Source organism: Rhinopithecus bieti, unplaced genomic scaffold, assembly GCF_001698545.2.
Source record: "Rhinopithecus bieti isolate Rb0 unplaced genomic scaffold, ASM169854v2 scaffold_1467, whole genome shotgun sequence".
NCBI classification, from domain to species: domain Eukaryota; kingdom Metazoa; phylum Chordata; class Mammalia; order Primates; family Cercopithecidae; genus Rhinopithecus; species Rhinopithecus bieti.
The window spans coordinates 2383848-2404014 of record NW_016803692.1 but is presented as its reverse complement, the minus strand read 5'-3'; the positions used below and the strand labels follow the sequence as shown (position 1 = coordinate 2404014).

General features: G+C 39.7%; 2 protein-coding genes across 3 annotated transcripts in view; one reads left to right on the top strand and one right to left on the bottom strand.

Annotated features, from left to right (window-relative positions):
- SELENOF (selenoprotein F) overlaps positions 1 to 10827 on the bottom strand; it is a 54242-nt gene extending 43415 nt beyond the window's left edge. The window contains exon 1 of the mRNA XM_017850981.1: positions 10324 to 10827. Within this exon, the coding sequence (XP_017706470.1) occupies positions 10324 to 10407 (84 nt within the window). The 5' untranslated portion in view covers positions 10408 to 10827. The remainder of the gene's footprint in view (positions 1 to 10323) is intronic.
- Positions 10828 to 10956: 129 nt separating this feature from the next.
- HS2ST1 (heparan sulfate 2-O-sulfotransferase 1) overlaps positions 10957 to 20167 on the top strand; it is a 197249-nt gene continuing 188038 nt past the window's right edge. For both annotated transcript variants that reach the window (XM_017850965.1, XM_017850953.1), the window contains exon 1: positions 10957 to 11459. In XM_017850965.1, the coding sequence (XP_017706454.1) occupies positions 11336 to 11459 (124 nt within the window). In that variant the 5' untranslated portion in view covers positions 10957 to 11335. The remainder of the gene's footprint in view (positions 11460 to 20167) is intronic.

Genomic DNA, 20167 nt, shown 5'->3' with positions numbered 1-20167 from the left:
AGGGTTTATCTACAGTCACATTCTATACTTGCATTATATTTGTACTTAGATAGAATAAGGACGGGAAAGGGGATGGTGTAGGCAAGAGCATGCCAGAATTCAAGCTTTTGATTTTAGGTAATAGTGCCACCACTTACAAGATGTGTGACCCTGGGCAAACTATCCTCTCCAAGCTTTGATTTCCTCACTCATAAAGTAAGGGGCAATACTTCCTACATAAAACAGATTACTATGGTTACTTTATATAAATCATTACATTTAATCAGAGATGATTTAATCAATCAGAATGGCTGACAAAAGCAGGCTTTCAGCAATATTCTCTTCCCTCATCCATTCTTTTTTACGTATCAGTGAATGTGGTATACCTCCATTTGTCTAAGGACAATCCCTCTACTTGCTCTTTGGATTCTATCTTCTCTATCTTCACAGATACTTCATTTCATCAATACCTCAACCTTTAGGTATATTTAAGCCCTATGGTCCTAACTGCTCTTCCCACGTTCTGTCATTTCTGAATTGTTACTACAGCTTGGTTTCTATTATTTTTTCCTAACTCCCCAAACTCATTAATATAGCCTGGTTTCTGCTCCTACTATTCCACAAAATTTGCCCAAAATTACCAAATGCAAAGGTATTCAAAATTGTTCTGCTTCAACTACCCCATCCAAAAGCTTGTCCTCCTTTTCTTTTCTCTTCTCTGCATCTCTTAAATGCTATTGTTTCCCACAGTTCTGTTTTTGGCTCTCTCTTAGTTTTACATGCCTTCTATTTATTACTGCATATTTATCCATGGCTTCAGATAAGCATTTATTGAAAACTCTCAAATATTTTTTCTTGAATGTCAGGCTTCCAAAGCCAAAAGTCCACTCAACATCACATTTAGGTGTTGAATAAGCATTGCAAGTTCAAAATCTGCAACAGTGAAACTTAGTTTTTTCTTAAATCTATTATTCTTCCTAAGGTATTCAGTATCTCAGTAAAATGGCACCATTTCTCTGACAAGCTAGTTGCCCAGATCAGTCATCCTACTGATCTACATTCCATATTCTTCACCATTCTCACAACCAATTAATATATTTTCATAATTCTCTTGAAGAGCTCTCAAGTCTTTTCCTGCCTCAGTGGCTTAAATGCTCACTGCCAAGGCTACTTCTCATTACTTCCTCAATTCCTGCAGCTATAAGGAATTCCTATAATACCCTGAAGTATAAAAGCCCTACTCAAACACACTTTTGCTCACAGTCTCCCCTATATTTAAGGTTCTGCTTCCACTTCTTCACCTTGTAATATCCTACTTATTTTCAAGAATCTAATCAGTATAGGTCTTTTAGGAAGCTTTCGCTGACAAAAAATAAATAAATAAATAAGATCTCAATCATTAGCCACAACTTTCTTCGAGAAAGTTGTGCACAGTTGTAAAACAGTACTGTTCATGACACTGTACTATGTAAATCTGACTCCTCAACAATACTATGAACTCGTCTGAGGGCAAGCCTTAGGCTGTTTCTCTGTCTTTCCCTCACTTCTGACAGTTTTCATATATCTGTTGAATACATAAATTGGACAAAGCCACAGCTTCAGGTAGGGGAAATTTCAGATTGACTGCAACTGATTGATCTTCTAGACCAAGGCTCTGCAAACTTTATGCAAAGGGCCAGATAATTATGTTAGGCTTTGTGGCTATATGGTTTCTGTACATCTAGTCAACTCAGCTATGGCAGTGCAAGAACTAGTCATAGATAACACATGAATGAATGAATGAATGACTGTGTCTGTGTTCCAACGAAACTTTGTTTTATTTTGCTATTTATGTTTATTTGTTCCACAAAAACAGGGTTGACTGAATTTGGCCCACCAGCTGCAGTGTGTCAATCCTTTTCTAAACTCACAAGGTAGATTAATATCCAGTGGGCATTTCCCAATGAAAAGAAAATTTAAGTACTTGTTGGCATATTCACTCAAAATGCTGATTTGATATTTTATACATCTTTAATCCTATCTCTGTAATAATATCATATGTATATATTTTTCAAAACAGATGAAACATCCCAGCCTAGTGGGAGGGATCTGAGACTTTATTGGTTAATTTGTGTGGTTGATCTCTCTAGTTTAACTATAAGACACTTGCTACCACACTAGTACTTTGAGTAATTTCTCCATTAGTAAAGTGATCCGCCTCATCTATTTCACAGGTTAATTTGAAAATCAAATATAACAATGAGCAGAATGTGTTTTCCAAAGACAAGACAATCAATACATATCAAAGGCTGCATCAACGTGTACACATCATTTCACATGTTCTTACAATGTTAGTCCTCCACTGAGAAGTGGGGTCTATGTTCCCTCCCCTTGAATCTGGGCAGGGGCCATGGCTGTTTTGAACAACAGAGTTTAAAGGAAGCTATGTGATTCTGAGGGTAGGTCGTAAAAGAGCAAACAGCCTCTGCCTGGCTAGCATTCTTTTTCTAGGAACATCAGCTTTGGAACTTAGCCAATCTGCTGTATAGAAGTCTATACTAGAGAGACAACATGGAAGGGCCCATGTAGAGAGCAACTGAAAACTCCAGCTGACAACCAGTATCAGCTACTAGACATGTGAGTAAACCACCTTCAGATTTCAGGCCCTAATGTTTCAACTGAGGTCTGAGACACCATAGAACAGAGAAGCCATCCCTGCTGTGCCCTGTCAGAATTGCTAACTCACAGAATTTGAAAGCAAAATAACAAACTGTTTTACGCCACTAAATTTTAGGGTAATTCTGTTTTGCAGCCATAGTTACTGAAAGAGGCAGTAAGAGTGAAATCACTTTGGAAATTGTGAACTCCGGAAATTGTGAACTCCTTAACAAGCGTAAAAAACTGTTACCAAAACCGTTAAACAACAAAATAAGAACCTCAAATGAATAATCATGCAATCATACTACTTGGTTTTATTCTGGCATTTACGGAGCACCTACTGATAGGTAGCATGACTATGCAAAACATCGTGTATTTCAAAGTCTTAACACATCTAGATTCAAATGCCATCACAGAGCTACCTTATTTCTACACAGGGAGTATTATCATTTATCTCAGAGTTTTGAGGATTAAAGAAGCAAGTGCACAGAAAGCATCTAGCATCCTGCCGAGTACACAGTAGGTACTGAACACATGTTGGTATTAGGCTCACCTTCCACTGTGAAAGCACACTTAAAAATTACAAAACACTACATAAATGTTTTTATCACTATACTAGACATGGGATAAAAGATTAAGTATAGGGGAGATAGAAGGTATCGAGTTTCTTAAGTAAACACTTTTTTCTAGCTGTTCTATCACTGGTTTTGCAGACTTAAGGCTTTGAATTTAAGGACATCAGAAAGTATTTTTAAGTACCTGGCAGGTAAATGCTAATATATGAGAGTTTGATATTACTCCTGCCATCCTTTTATTGCCAAAAGTAACTGATTGGCATTTAAATTTGCACATTAAGAGCAAATATTAAATTTTAGATTAATTAGCCACACTTGAAAGAAAGACAAAGATTCTAAGGACAGGGTCCTGGCTAGGATAACCATTTAGCTTTCTCTATTTCAAAGCCAAATTGACAAATTAAGTGGTTTGGTTGGGTGCGGTGGCTAACGCCTTTAATCTCAGTGCTTTGGCAGGCCAAGGCGGATGGATCACCTGAGGTCAGGAGTTTCAGATTAGCCTTACCAACATGGCGAAACCCCGTCTCTACTAATAATACAAAAAAATTAGCCGGGGGTGGTGGTGCACACCTGTAATCTCAGTTACTTGGGAGGCTGAGGCACGAGAATCGCTGGAACCCAGGAGGCGGAGGTTGCAGTGAGTTGAGATCGTGCCATTGCACTTCAGCCTGAGTGAAAAGTGTGAAACACAGACTCAAAAAAAAAAAGGCTCTATTTCCTCCTTCTCCATGCATTACTCATTGTTTTATTTTTCTAGTATTAATGAGCTCTTTCTAGATTAGAGCTGGCAGCAGAGAAACCGGATTAACTTTCCTATACCATTACCTTAAAAATCTGATATAGCTATACATTTTGTTACACTTACACCTACATATTCATTGTCTCTTCACTGGTCATTATAACTCTCTGAGCAAACTTCAAATCTGAGACAAAAGCAAACAGATGGGATTACAGAATGAACTCTATGAAAATGAATACCAGAAACATGGCCATTACAGCAAGCTCTTATAAAGCAGCAGATATTTTGTTAAGTACTTTACATTATTATTCCATCTAATCTTAACCATCTTGTGAAACAGGCATTGTTATCACCATTTCATAAAGAAAAAAACAGGTTTTGGATAGTTAAGGTAATTTGTCTAAGACCACACAGGAAACAAGAAATGACAGCATCAACATTCTAATTCTGGCATGCTCTCTATGCTCCTAACTACTGACTACCATATTTCACAGAATCCATGATACACCATTATTGTATGTACCACTAATAACAAAAGCACCAACAATTATAACTGTGTGATCCATAAGACCCAGCGAGATATTAACCTGAGAACAAATGGAGTGGGGGGTATCTCAGAAAGAATGATACACAATTATCATTCTATACTACTTGTTAGTGTAGTGCCTTTTTGAATGAGAAAATATTACATACGATCTGAATGAAGGAGTGAATATCATCACTTAGTTCTGGGGAACGCTAGTAAACAGCTCCCTTAGACTGTACTAAAATATCACTTTTCTATTGCTTATTTAAGCATACTCTATGTATTTTCAGATTAAATCACTTTATATCCAGTTGTTATCTCATTGAAATATTGACAAATATGCAGTTATTAACTTGAAATTAGATAGTGGTAAAAAGTCAACTTGTCTAGTATAAGAAACTCAGAGGTATCAATTAACAAAATATGAGTGTAGTTCCAAAGACAGTTTTATCCATAGCAGTATCTCAATCTCAAAGTGTCAAGAAATTGTTCCCTCATCCCCTTTTAATTCCAGTGGGAGGTTCCAAAGATTTCACTACTGCCAACTTCTTATGCCACCTGATCTTTTTTCCCCCTTGGGCCAACTGTGACATGCAGTTTCCAACTTCTTAGTGTTTTTTTCAACAATTATCTATATCCCTTTTCATTTTCAAAGTTTTTCTTGCTTTCTTAAAAGCACCAGTTACTACAGAAGAGACATGAACAAACCTTAGGGAAGTTGTAACAGTTCAATAAGGGTAAATTGTCCAGCACTCTCTCTTTTCTGAGTCATTTTTGTATTTTTGAGATGGTTGGGCTTCCTCACTGCTCTACACAAATTGCAAATATCCTGTTGACTTTGATGGCATTGAGCAACAACACAGACAAACTGGGGCCATTTACACTTCAGAGGGATTTAAATGAACAAATACATATGAGACACAATGAAGGTAACATAAAATAAAAATGGTTCCTGTATTCCCTTTGGCTACATTCTAATTGGCACGGGGACAGGAGGAGTGGAGGGATACTGAGACACACACACAGAGCTATGATTTGGCTAAGACCGTGTGGATTTGTGTAATACAGTATAAAGTATGATGATACAAGGCCAGGGGTAGTGGCTCAAGCTGGTAATCCCAGCACTTTGGCACGGGGACAGGAGGAGTGGAGGGATACTGAGAAACACACACAGAGCTGTGATTTGGCTAAGACCGTGTGGATTTGCGTAATACAGTATAAAGTATGATGATACAAGGCCAGGGGTAGTGGTTCAAGCTGGTAATCCCAGCACTTTGGGAGGCTGAGGCAGGCGATCATGAGGTGAGGAGTTCGAGACCAGCCTGGCCAACATGGTGAAATCCCGTCTCCACTAAATACACAAAAAATTAGCCAGGCGTGGGGGTGCGTGCCTATAATCCTAACTACTTGGGAGGCCAAGGCAGGAGAGTCGCTTGAACCCGGGAGGCAGAGATTGCACCAATGCACTTCATCCCGGGTGACAATGTGAGACTCAGTCTCAAAAAAAAAAAAAAAAAAAAAAAAAAAAAAAAAAAAGAGGCCGGGCGCGGTGGCGCATGCCTGTAATCCCAGCACTTTGGGAGGCCGAGGCAGGCGGATCAGGAGGTCAGGAGATCGAGACCATCCTGGCTAACACAGTGAAACCCCGTCTCTACTGAAAAAAAAAATACAAAAAATTAGCCGGGCGTGGTGGCTGGCGCCTGTAGTCTCAGCTACTCGGGAGGCTGAGGCAGGAAAATGGCGTGAACCCGGGAGGCAGAGCTTGTAGTGAGCCGAGATGGCGCCACTGCACTCCAGCCTGGGCGACATAGCGAGACTCCATCTCAAAAAAACAAAAAAAACAAAAAAAAAACAAAAAAAAACACACAACAAAAACAAAAACAAAGTATGATGATACAATATGCAAGGAAGAAATTACATCTAACTTTGCAAGTCTGGAAGTGGAATGTGAGTTAAGTTTTGCATTCTATTGAAACATCTTAGTTCAGAGAGAAAGAGATAAAGAAACAAAGGCCAGGAGTAAATTAATTTGCCTTAGTTATTAGAAGATAAAACTAAAAAATATATTTCATTAAAAGTAGTGCACTTTCCACTAAATTATACATCATGAGTATGAATTCAATAGGCAGAGTTTGAGAGAGAAAGGGTGCATATGATGGCTGTCTTTGGGAATATTTGGTGGAATGGTGTGGCTGTGGCTGATAACCCAATAGTTTTATTTGATGGCTTACTGTGTTGTAAGTTAGGATGTTCCATCCTGTGGGGGTCACATTCACAAAAAAACGGATAAGTTGATTCCTGCCTCAAAAGGTTTCAGTCTGGCTGGGCATGGTGGCTCACGCCTGTAATCCCAGCACTTTGGGAGGCTGAGGCGGGTGGATCATGAGGTCAAGAGATCAAGACCATCCTGGCCAACATGGTGAAACCCCGTCTCTACTAAAAATACAAAAATTAGCTGGGTGGGGTGACATGCACCTGTAATCCTAGCTACTTGGGAGGCTGAGGCAGGAGATTCACTTGAACCTGGGAGGTGGAGGTTGCAGTGAGCCGAGATGGCGCCATTGCACTCCAGCCTAGCAACAGAGTGAGACTCCGTCTCAAAAAAAAAACAAACAAACAAAAAAAACAAAACGGTTTCAATCTAACATTTACTTACTAGCTAGAGTTGCACAGTTACCACAAATTTTTGAATCATATCTAAGGCAGAGTCCAAGCATGTGCATTTTTAACCTCTCCTCCTTCCAACAATTTTCATCTACACACCTTCAGTTGGGATCATTGATAACAGAGCTCTATGAAGTTTACTGAAGCTGTTAATAGTTTCCAAACAGATTTCATACTTCCAGGTTTTCAGAACTTGGCTTGTGGGTTCTCTAATTCATCAAACATTTCACTTATACATCAAGTATTGTATTACTCTGTATATGTATCACTAGAGATAAAACAGTCAACAGGAAAGACAGGGTACTTCCCTTTGAGGGTGGGTAGGAGAATGCCAAAGAACAAGAAATTATTAAAGAAAACTATGGAAAGTATCTCAGAGAATAAATATTGATCACCATTGGAGCACATAGAAAGACTCTTAATCCAAACCTGGGGTATAGCAAAGCTTTGTTGGAGGAAGTGATTTCTCTGCTAAGAACAGAAAGAGAGTAAGTAGAAGATAGCCGTATTTTTTTGTTGTAGGATAGGAGAAAGGGAGGAGAGGATGAGAAGATGGGAAGCGGCTTCTAGGTAATGAAAACACCACGTTCAAAGATCTGGTGAGGGAGAATACAGTATGTGAAATAAGCTAAACAAGTGATGCCAATTCTCCACTTGTACCTTTCTGCTCTCCTAATAGACGTAAATGTTGGGGAATAAGCCTGGACAGACAAACAAGCAGCCACTGAAGAGTTTCAATCATGACAGATTTAAGTTTTAGGCAGGTTACTTGATGCACTGTAGAGATTGGAAATGAAATGATGACATGGGAGACCAGTTAAGGAAGCTGTTGTAATTCTAGGCAAAGACAGTGGCCTGAACGTAAGTATTAACTGTGGAAACAGAATTATTAAGTGGATTGGCTTAGAGATTTTTAAGGCTTCAACGACTAATTGAATTCAGAGAGGGAAAGGAAAGAGGATTTAAAATGTCTCTTTTTTGAGATGGAGTCCCGCTGTTACCCAGACTGGAGTGCAATGGTGCGATCTCGGCTCACTACAACCTCCGCCTCCTGGGTTCAAGTGATTCTCCTGTCTCAGCCTCCTGAGTAGGCATGTGCCACCACGCCCAGCTATTTTTATATTTTTACTAGAGAAGGGGTTTCACCGTGTTGGCCAGACTAGTCTTGAACTCCTGACCTCAGGTGATTTGCCCACCTCAGCCTCCCAAAGTGCTAGGAATACAGGTATGAGCCACTGCACGTGGCCAAAAATGACTAATTTTTGGCTTGGGCAATTGGGAAGCCGACAAAGGCAAAGCCAATCATTTAGATTCTGAACACAGCCAGGGATAATTCAAACGGTGAACCAAGAGGCTGTTATTTTTGAGAAGAGAGATATTTATGGCCTGAATGATTAACAACTGGATGGATATGAGATATTTAGGAATTAAAATCAGTAAGTTTCAGTAATTTCCTGGATATGAGATATGTAAGGAAGAGGAGTCAAATATGACAACCAAATTTCTGGCTTGGATTGCGTTAACAGTCACTGTGGTACACTGTTTAATTAATTCTTATCATTATTACATATGGAATTAGTTAATTCCATAAATTTCTCCTCTCCTGGTATGCACACTTTTCAAAGTGACTCTGTCATTCCTTCCATGTAGAGATGGAATCTATTTCCCCATCCCTGAAATGTGAACTAGTCTTGTGACTTGCTTTGACAAATAGGTGATGGAATATATGTGATTTCCAAGGCAAGGCCTTAGGAGGCATTGAAGCTTTTACCCTTTTGGAGTGCTGCCCTGAGAGTGCCACGAAAAGAAGTTGGTCTAGCCAACTGGAAGATGAGAGGTCACATGGAAGAGAACCAAGTCCTGGAGCTGACAGCACCAACTATGAACAGTGGTAACCCTGGGACCTTTCAGTTTAGTTGACCTACTAGGTCAATAAAAAGCATCAATGAGGCCAGGGGAAAACCAACATAGGTGGAGTACTTCTACTCCACTGACCCAGAATTATAAGAAATCATTGCTGTTTTAAGCTATCAGGTTTCAGTGTGGTTACACAGCTACAAGACAACTGACAAAGACAGAGGGAGATCAAAAAAAGACAACCTGAAATGTTATTCTCAAATGACCTAAAGATACGCAAAAACTCTTAAACAGTAGAAGGTTTAGGGAGAGGTGATCCAGTAATTCCTAGCAGCAAATGCCTGAATAACAAGAGCAATGGAATGTTAATTAGAGAAGTTAAGAATCTACCTTTTGGATAAAGTAGCCAAAGCAAACAGGCAGGATGCCTTCAAGCTCTTTGAGAAAGGAAAGTAGAGGTGTTCACAGAGGACTCTGGGGTAGTCCCTCACACCCTCAACCTTGCATAAGTAAATTAAACCAGGTCTCCTTATTAGAGACTGCCTGAAGAATTAAGCTAGGATAAAAAACCTAAAAGCTTTCAGCACTATGCCTAAAATTTTATTATTCACACAGCAAAACATGGATATGACAAAAAATAAGTTAAAAGTACACTTCTCCCATTCAAAGGTATTCTGCCTTTCTCTATTCTGCCAATAGAGGAAAATGAAATAAAAAACATTGCCTTATTTTAAAGACAACGAACATCATTTAAAAAACTAACTTCAAAAATAAATTATACTTTGGTATAGACAGCTCCTTTTACTCCAACAACATTGTTTAAAAGCACAAATCGCACTCAAGCGCAGCCAGTCATATGCGAATAGCAAAAGGAGAATTGAGGTTAAGAGGCTAACAGAAGTGGTGAAAATGAGAGAGCGCGCGCGAGAGAAAGGTAAACAGAAACTGTTCGCCTGGACCAACGACTTGAAGACTTGCCTCTAAGATTTGGAAATCTCGTCATGAGCTCTTGCATTTCTGCCCGTTTAAAAACAACCTTCACTTCTTGCCAAGCTTTATTATTTCCCCCTCCCACCTGGTGTGATTTACAGATTGTTTTTAGCAAGAGCCGTATAAGAGAAGCTAAGTACCCAAGACAATCTGAAGTCAGGAGAAAACTGCTGCCAGAAACCCAAGGCGGGGAAGGACAAGGATCAACCGAGAAATTAAGCCACGTTGCATTCTGGCCGCAGCAGTCATTAAGGAGTCCTCCCTGCCCTTTTCAACCAGGACTGAATGTTGCCTCTTCCTCAGCTGCAATCTCTCCTACTCTCCCTGTGGCAGCTGCGAAGGTGATCTACACTCACCGCTTGAAGCACAGTCGCCAACAACAACCGTAGCCCAAACGTCGGCACCAGCCACCCACTCAGCCCAGCCGCCATCGCTACCATTTTCCGCAGGTTTCCGGCTGCGTAGAAGGACCCCTTAGCTAGGACCGTCCACTCCAGAGCCTGATCCAAAATAGAACGCTAACGGCCGTTGCCCTTACATCTCTTATTTGGAAGTGACAGGTATTAAATAACGGCATATGAGAGCTTAAAAGTCATCAAATACAAAGACAGTCACTGGGTGCTTTCGATTACCCAAATCAGGCACTTTCCTAAACTCCCCACTTCTTTGCTTCTACGGTCTCCTTTCTTTCATTCACGACACTTCGTCGAGCAGCCAAGAAGCCACGCCTTAGCCAGTTTTAGCCCTGCCTTCTCCTCCAAGTTTACCCAATTGAACGTCGTCTTGATTGAGCTCTGTGGCAGAGGAACCCAACCGTAAACCGAACCAAGAGCGAAGCGCAGGGGCTCTTCGGTCCAATAAGCGGACCCAAACGGGAGGAGGGGCGGGGCTTCTGGTTGCCGAGCAGCGTACGCGGATGCGTGCGCGTGGTGGCGGAGGGGAAGGGCGGACGGCGGCTGAGGGCGGCGCAGCCGCAGCGTCTAGTGGAGGGGGCGCGCGGCCGCGAGCAGAAAAATGGGAAGGGAAGGAAGAGAGGAAGGCGGCCAGCAGCAGGACGCGGGGGTCGGGGACTGAGGCAGTAGAGGGAGGCGAGAGCTTGGCAGCCGCTTCGCGCTGTTTGCTGCGCGGGCTTTTGGAGGGGGCGGCCGTTGAGTCGGCTGAGGAGAAGCGGACACCGGCGGCGTTGGTGCTAGCGCCTGGGGGAGGGGGACTGGAGAGGCGAGAAGGGGGGTCGCTGCGGTGGTTCTCTCGCTGTCGCGCTCTCTTTGCCTCGCTCCCAGCTCGGCGGGCTCTTCCCGGCGTCTCTCTCGCCTCCGGGTCCCGCTCCCCGCCCCCCGCGGTATGTCTTGATCCCGAGCAGCGGGTTTCATGGGGCTCCTCAGGATTATGATGCCGCCCAAGTTGCAGCTGCTGGCGGTGGTGGCCTTCGCGGTGGCGATGCTCTTCTTGGAAAACCAGATCCAGAAACTGGAGGAGTCCCGCTCGAAGCTAGGTGAGGAACTGAACTGCCCCAGGCTGAGTGCTGTGGAAGGGGCCGAGGAGGCACTGCCGCCGGAGCAAGTGGGCGTTCGTCTAACCTGGGGTCTGGCTCGGGGGCTGAAAGAGGTTTCAAAGAGAACCGGGAACTAGGGGCAGCGAGAGCACGAGCTCCAAGAATGGGCTGAATTAAGCTTGAGTGGCGTGCTGGGCTCGCGAGGTCACGGGGCAGAGGTTGCAAGGTTGGGCTTCCCGAGCCAAAGGATGCCCCGAAGTAGGTATTCCACGGAGAGAGAGTGAGAGAGAAGACCGAACTCAATGGGGAACGGGTATTGCTGGTGGAGACAGAAGCGCTCAGCATCGCGTGTTCTCTTGGAAGTCGTACAGAAAGCCCTGGCAATGTCAGACGAGGGGTATTCTAATTTGAGCTATGGGCATCTGGATACGAATTCTTTTGGGGGTTCATGAAGGGATAGGTGCGCAGAAATGGAAGGAGATGCTGGGATGATGGAGAGTAAAATAAATACACTGTAGCGAGTTGCACTCTTGTGCTAGGGGCAGCAAGGGACCTTATAATTGCCAGTTGAGGGAGGCTGGCCGGGTAGTGCAGGAACGCGAGTGAAAAGCTTTATCGGAGTACGGAAATGAGGGTCCGGAGATTTAAATTCTTCTTTAGTGGCGCTAAACTGATGAATTGGGGCTTGAGAATAGGCATGCCTATGTATGTTGCTTCGCGGCAGTGTTGATGTGAATTTCGAAGAGGAGGGAACGCTGAAGGGGAATTATGTAGTGAAGTTTGTTAAAGGAAAAGTAGGATTATGCGGAAAGTTAACCATATGGTTAAATACCTTAAAGGGTTAACAGGTGCTTTCATGGGTGAAGGGTTCTGAAGTACAAAAAGTTGGTGCGAAGTTGTGAAAGGCCAGAAAAAAAGCACAGAGAATAGGTACTTTCGGATTAATAGGGAACTTTGGCATTTGGAAGAGCTCAGCATGGAGAGCGAGAGTTAAAAGAATGACAGTGATAAATTTTGATTTAAAAATGTACATGGCACTTAAAAATCAACTCAAGAGGATGTAATTTGAATATGGAAAAGTAATGTGAAGTGTTCTTTGCATACTTTCACCTCAAAATCATTTTGAATACCTTTGAGAAGCCAGCAAAACAAAACAAAACAAAACAAAAAAACCCCAGCAGTGTAATTTAGACTAAGAAATAGATATTATTTTGAGTGGATGATTAATTTTTAGGAAAAATGTACCAGAAAATAATTGTAATATACGTACAGCAGCTATTTTGGTACAAGCCTTTGCAAAAGCCTTGACATTTTAAAGAGCCTTGAAAGAAAAACCATCAAGTAAATCTGAATGAAGTGCAACTAAAGTTGGAGAAAAACTAGAGATACTCCCAGTCCTCAACTCTAGAGTAAAATTCGAAGAGATACTCAGTTTATTTACCAATTCTTTTATTAATATGTATCTTGTATGATGGAAAAAAATGTCCACTTTAAATATTGAAGGTTATCCAGTACGGTTTTTCTTTTCTTTTGGATCCATTTAGCGACATTCAGGGTCATATTCTGGCGTCATTAATGATCCAGCGCTACAGAAAAAAGAAAAGACTTGTCTTTGAAATTCTCTGGAGTTGATTTCTTAGACACATTACAGTGGGTTAGAGTGACTTACGTTTTTGGTTTTCCTCCTTGCCTGACATTTTTTCCCCATATACTTGAAAATTGCTTCCATAGACACAATCTGAATAATTTTTAAAAGAAAGTTATCTGAAGATGTATAATGCCACAATTAAAATATAAAGTGCTTTCTTGTGATACAAGAAAGAAAATTTCATAAAAAATAGTAAATATGCATCAAAATCCTCCTGGGACTACAAGTGAGTGTACCTGGGACTACAGGTGGGTGTTACCATGCCTAGCAGAGGAAACCATATTTTGACAACCAGATTCTGTACTAGGCACTTTTCATCTTAGATACTCGTATTTAAAGTAAGAACACCATTTAAAGCCATTTTTGGCCAGGCGCAGTGTGGCTCACGCCTGTAATTCCAGCACTTTGGGAGGCCGAGGCCGGTGGATCATTTGAGGTCAGGAGTTCGATACCAGCCTCGCCAACATGGTGAAACCCTATCTCTACTAAAAATACAAACATTAGTCGGTTGTGGTGGTGGGCGCCTGTAATCCCAGCTACTCAGGAGGCTAAGGCATGAGAACCGCTTGAACCTGGGAGGCAGGGATTGCAGTGAGCCTAGATCGTACCAGTGCGCTCCAGCCTGGACAAAGAGTGAGCCTCAGTCTCAAAAAAAACCAAAAAACAACAGAAAGCCATTTTTGCAGATGCAGAAACAGGCTTAGAGGTTATATAACTTGCCCAAGACCACATCACATTTAAGTGGCAGAGCCAGGATTGCAACCCAGTTATGTCTGATTCCAAATCAATTGCTCCTTTAATTATGTCCGGTTGCTTAAGACTTTATATTGACATTACGCCGAGATTTAGCTATTTGAATAGAGTTTTAAAATTGTAATATCAATGTTTAATTGCATTTATTGCTAAGAATGAATATCATTCAGAGAAAATTGAATTTCTGACACAAAGGAATTGGTTTAGTGTAATGTCTGCCCCTTGTTTATATGAACATAATTATGTTATCCAATGAAGCAACTGAAATAGATAGCTTATTTTTACTATAGGAAAAAAAATCTAGCTGTTTTCCATACGTGCAAAATCACAATGTTAAAAAAGCATTTTTATTTTGGCATTAAAAAAAACGTATTAAACATTTTGTCCTTAAAAGTAGTTACTATCATTTTCATTGTAGAAGATTCCAAAGGATAGTACTGTCTGATAGTGGCTTTAATATTCCTTGATTTGAGAGTATAGTATTTTGATGGTGAGACCTCTAATAGAGCAATAGATGTATTCAGAACTGAGGTATACTCATTGACTACTTAGGAAATTCACTAATTAGAAATTCCTGAAAAAAAATTCAGTAATATAGTTTTTTATTTTTATCTTTAAAAAAACAAATATGGCATTGTGGTGCACATATTACAATGCAGCTTGCTTTTTTTGCCTTGAATGTCATAGACATCTTTCCAGGTCAGTACATAGAGATGTGACTTACTCATTCTATTAGTAATAGCTGTATAATATTCCAAAGTATGCATGTATCATAAATTATTAAGCCATTATTCTAGTAATGGACATTCAGTTTGTCCCCCATCTGTCGTGTGTGTTTGTGTGTGTGTGTGTGTATATATATACACACACACACATATATATACAAATATATAATTTTTTGACTTTTTCTTGGTATTACAAACAGTTACAGGAAACATCTTTATATATATATGTTTAACTCGTGTTGATGTCATTTTGTGCTAGGATGAATTCTGTATGTGAGATTGCTGGGACAAAGGATATACATATTTCATAATTTAATAGATTTAAAAATCTACTTTTCAACATTTTTTTTTGTTTTTCAGAGGATACAGTAATCTACACTGCCAGGACATGTTCATTGCACTAGAAGATAATCAGCTTTTAATTTTTGCCAGTGTGAGGCTATGAAATGATATACTGAATTAATTTACCTTCTGATTTCTAGTTAGGTTGAACATCTTTACATATGTTTATTGCCCATTTATTTGTTAATTTTCATTTGTCTATTTCTCTATTGGGTGGTTTACTTATTTTTTTAAATGTTAGAATTAGTAATCCTTTATCTGTCATATGTTTTGCTTTTTTTTTCTTTTTTGAGATGAGCCTTGCTCTGTCACCCAGTCTGGAGTGCAGTGGTGCGATTTCAGCTCACTCCTGTCTCAGCCTCCCAGGTAGCTGGGATTACAGTTACGTGCCACCACGCCCAGCTAATTTTTGTATTTTTAGTAGAGACAGGGTTTCACCATGTTGGCCAGGCTGGTCTTGAACTCCTGACCTCAAGTGATCTGCCCCCCTCTGCCTTCCAAAGTGCTGGGATTACAGGCGTGAGCCACTGCACCCAGCGTCTTGCATTTGTTTTTGTCCAAGTTTGCCGTTTGCTTTATGGTGTGTTTTGCTCATATAGAAGTTTTAAAATACACACAGTTAAATCTATCAATTTAGGTAAGTCATTTTCATATGTTGCTTAGGAAGAGTTACCCTGAGCCAAGATTGTGTACATTTTCTGTATTTTATTTTATTATTATTTTTTTTTGAGACTGAGTCTCACTCTGTTGCCCAGGCTGGAGTGCAGTGGCCAGATCTCAGCTCACTGCAAGCTCCGCCTCCCAGGTTCACGCCATTCTCCTGCCTCAGCCTCCTGAGTAGCTGGGACTACAGGCGCCCGCCACCTCGCCTGGCTAGTTTTTTGCATTTTTTTAGTAGAGACGGGGGTTTCACTGTGTTAGCCAGGATGGTCTCGATCTCCTGACCTCGTGATCCACCCATCTCGGCCTCCCAAAGTGCTGGGATTACAGGCTTGAGCCACAGCGCCCGGCCTCTGTATTTTATTATAGTATTTTATAGTTTATTACATTTGGCTCTTTAAACCATTTATATGTTTACAGAGATTTATCATGATTTTCTCAGTAAATAATTCATTTTTTCCAACTGTATGTTAACATTCCTTCTTTTAATCACATACTAAGTTTTCATATGTTCTTGGATCAATTTTGGATGCTATTTTCCATTAATCAGAGATTCTTTAAACCTCAGGGACCCATAAATAGGCTTCAAGGTGAATTCCCTGAAATTATATACATAACTTTCATCAGATTTGCAAAGGAGTATATGATTCCTTTAATAGCAAGGATCACAGATTTATAGTAGATGTTTAGTGGACTTTTTTTGTTTTAATAACATAACATGCAGATTGTGAGTTAAATTTAGGAGATAAGCGCATTACTTGTGAAAAAGAAGTTTTTCAGCTTCTAATGAAGTTAATACTTCATTGTATTAAAATGTAGACTTAATTTTCTAGTGAGAAGTGGAAAAGGACAGGGAATCCAAATGAAAACTATTTAACTGTGACTCATTAACATAAAATGTCAGAATTTGTGGCTGGTAAAAAGTAGTTCTTCCCGAATTTCAAGAGTGCACTTGTTGCTAATATTGACTGGTCGAACAGTTCAGCAAAACGTTTTCTCAAATAAATGATAGAACTATGTGCTTGGTAACTTTATTTTCTATAGGGTTTTAGCATTGTAAGTAATTTGTTGACTGTATTCTTATATCCCTATATGAATTTATGAGCACATTAGGAATAATCTTTTACATGGGGAAAATAATTGAGAATGGATTATGTACTCATCCATAGGTGATAATTATGTTAGTCATTATGTTCTTAAAACTCTACTAGACTAAACAACTAATTCCAGGGTAAAGGTTGAGACTGCTTTTGGAATTTGGTAGTTTTACAAGTTCCTGAAACGATGCAGCGATACTTGTAACATGTTCCAGAGAATGGTAGATTTCCTTACTTCTGAAATCATTTGGAAAACCTCACAGTAGCTACTGTTTTGAGGACTTTGGGTTAATAGGAATACAGTTATTCTAGAATTGGTAATTGGTGCCTCACTTACTAGTCTTGAATAGGATATCTAGTGCCATGGAGTGGTCACCTGAAACAGTTGATCTCAATTAAGATAATTCCGGGATGTCTGTCCACCACTCTGGTAAGCCTTCTAATATCTTTATGGCACTTAGTGAAACTGAAATAATAATGAATGTTCAAACACTGCTCTCCAGAAAGACCACTTTTGAAGGATGTACTTATAGATGAACTTCATAATCTTGGTTCACTATAGCCTAGTTATTTTTAAGATCTACCCACCTACCAGTACCTGTACTTTTGTATTCTGCCTTTCTGCCTGTTAATAATAGATTAACTGTCAATGCTCCTGTTGGGTTATTTGTACACCTGATTCTATTGCCTCACTTACCTAAAGACATGGTTCCAGAAGCTTTCCCTCATTCTACTGTAACAGTTTATTCTTGAAAATTGCTAACAGAGTGGATTTTAAGTGTTTTCACCATACCAAAAAAAAGTATGTGAGGTAATACATGTTGGGTGAATTAGCTTGATTTAGCCATCCATGATATATACATGTTTTAAAACATGTTGTACAGATAAATATATATAGTTTTGTCAATTAAAAATTAAGAAAAAAATAAACTATCTTGGTAAATGTTCCAGGTGAATGTGAAAAATATGTATTCTGTTGTTATTGACTGAAGTGTGCTGTAAATGTCAATTGGTTGGTAGTATTGTTACGTTGTTTTGTATTCTTGATTTTTTTCCTGCCTCTTCATCAGTTATGGAGAGAGGTTTTGAAATCTTTGATATAATTGTGGATTTGTCTGTTTTTCTTGTAATTCTGTCACTTTTTGCTTCATGTATTTTGAAGTGCTGTGATTAACTATATGAACATTTAGGCTGTCATGTCTTCTTGATTGACCAACCCTTTTTTAATAGAAGATACTATCTTTATCCTTGGTAATATTCAGTGCTCTGAAACCTACTGCTGTGGTGTTAATGTCTCCTCCAAAATTTTGTGTTGGAAACTTAATCCCCAATGCAACAGTATTGGGGCGGGGAGTGGAAGGTGTTTAGGTGATGAGGGCTCTCTCCTCATAACTGTATTAATACTGTTATAAAAAAACTTGTGGGAGTGGATTCTCTTTTTTCTACGTAAGAAGACAGCATTTGTCCCCCTTTTGCCATTTCTACCCCGAACCATGTGAGGATGCCGCAAGAAGTCCCTCACCAGATGCTGGTGCCTTGATTTTGGACTTCTCAGTTTTCAGAACTGTGAAGAAATACATTTCTTCTGGGAAATAAATTACCCAGTCTCAAGTATTTTGTTGTAGTACCACACAATGGACTATGACACTTACTTTGTCTAATGCTAATACAGACACTTCAGTTTTTTTTTGAGTAGGGTCAGGTGGTATATATCTTTTCCCATCCTGTTAGTATTAACCTACTTGTGTATTTATATTTAAAGTGGATTTTTGGTAGATAGCATCTAATCTTGCATCCAATTTCACAATCTCTTTTGTAAATGAAATATTTAGAACACTTAATGTGATTATTGATGTGGTTGGGTTTAAATTTGAGTTGCTATTTGTTTTCTGTTTGTCTTAACTGTTTTGTGATTCCTTTTTTTCTGATTTTAGGATTAAAGGGGTATTTTTAAATTCCATTTTTTAATTTGATGACTTACTAGCAGTGCTCTTTGCTGTTTGTTTTTTTTTTTTTTAGTGGTTAAGGGTTTCTGGTATCATGATTTCATGTGTAGTATAAGAACCTTAATATATTACCACTTTTTTCTGGGTTCTTGCTATCGTCGTTATACATTTTACTTCTATATATGAGTCCTACAATACATTATTATTTTGCTTTAGCTTAGTTATCTTTTAAAAGATATAAAATGCTTAAAAGTTTTAAAAAATTTACTCACATGTTTACCATTCCCAGTGTTCTTCATTGTGTGTGTGTATGTGTGTATGGAGATTTCATGTGGTACCATTTATTTTCACCCTGAAGAATTTCTTTTAACATTACTTACATTAAAAATATACTGGTGATGAATTCTTTTCACTTTGTGTGTCTGAAAAGTTTTATTTGCTATAGTGTTTGAAGGATATTTTTGTTGGGTATAGAATTCTAAGCTGACATTTTTGTTTTTTCAGTACTTTAAAGATGTTGCTTCATTGTCTTCTGGCTTGCGTTGTTTCTGATGAGAAGGTTGCCATCATTCTTTGTTCTACTATATGTAGCATGTCTTTTATTTTTCCCCCTTTGCCTACTTTTAAGATTTTCACTAGGTTTTTAATTATTTGATATAATGGCTCTTGTATTATGTTTCTTGTGCCTGGGGTTTGTTGAGCTTCTTGGATCTGTGAGTTTATAGTTTTTATTTAAACATTTTTAAACATTTTAAACATTTATTTAAACATTTTTGGCCATTATTTCTTCACATATTAATTTTTCTGTGCTACTTCTCCTCTCTTTCAGGACTTCGAAATACACTTATATTAGGCCACATGAAATTGTTCCACAGTTCAGTGATGTTCTATTCATCTTTCTCAGTCTTTTTTGTGTATGTTGTTTTAGATAGTTTTTACTGCTAGGTCTTTAATTCACCAATCCTTCTGCAGTATGTAATCCACTTTTAATGTTACCCAGTTTATTTTTTATCTCAGGCATGGCCCCTCACCCTTCCCTCTGCCCTTCTAAAAGTTCAATATAGGTCTTTAAAAAATTATCTTTCATTTCTGTCCTTAACATCCTGTATTAGCTCGTTTTCACGCCTAAGACTGAATAGCTTACAAAAGAAAGAGACTTCATTGGACTTACAGTTCACATGGCTGGGGAAGCCTCACAGTCATGGTGGAAGGCAAGGAGGAGCAAGTCACATCTTTGTGGCAGGCAAAAAATGAGAAAGCTTGGGCAGGGGAATGGCTTTTTTTTTTTTTTTTTTTTGAGATGGAGTCTCGCTCTGTCGCCCAGGCTGGAGTACGGTGGCGTGATCTCGACTCACTTCAAGCTCCGCCGCCCGGGTTCACACCATTCTCCTGCTTCAGCCTCCTGAGTGGCTGCGACTACAGGCGCCCATCACCATGCCCAGCTACTTTTTTGTATTTTTAGTAGAGATGGGGTTTCACCATGTTAGCCAGGCTGGTCTCGATCTCCTGACCTTGTGATCCAGCCACATTGGCCTCC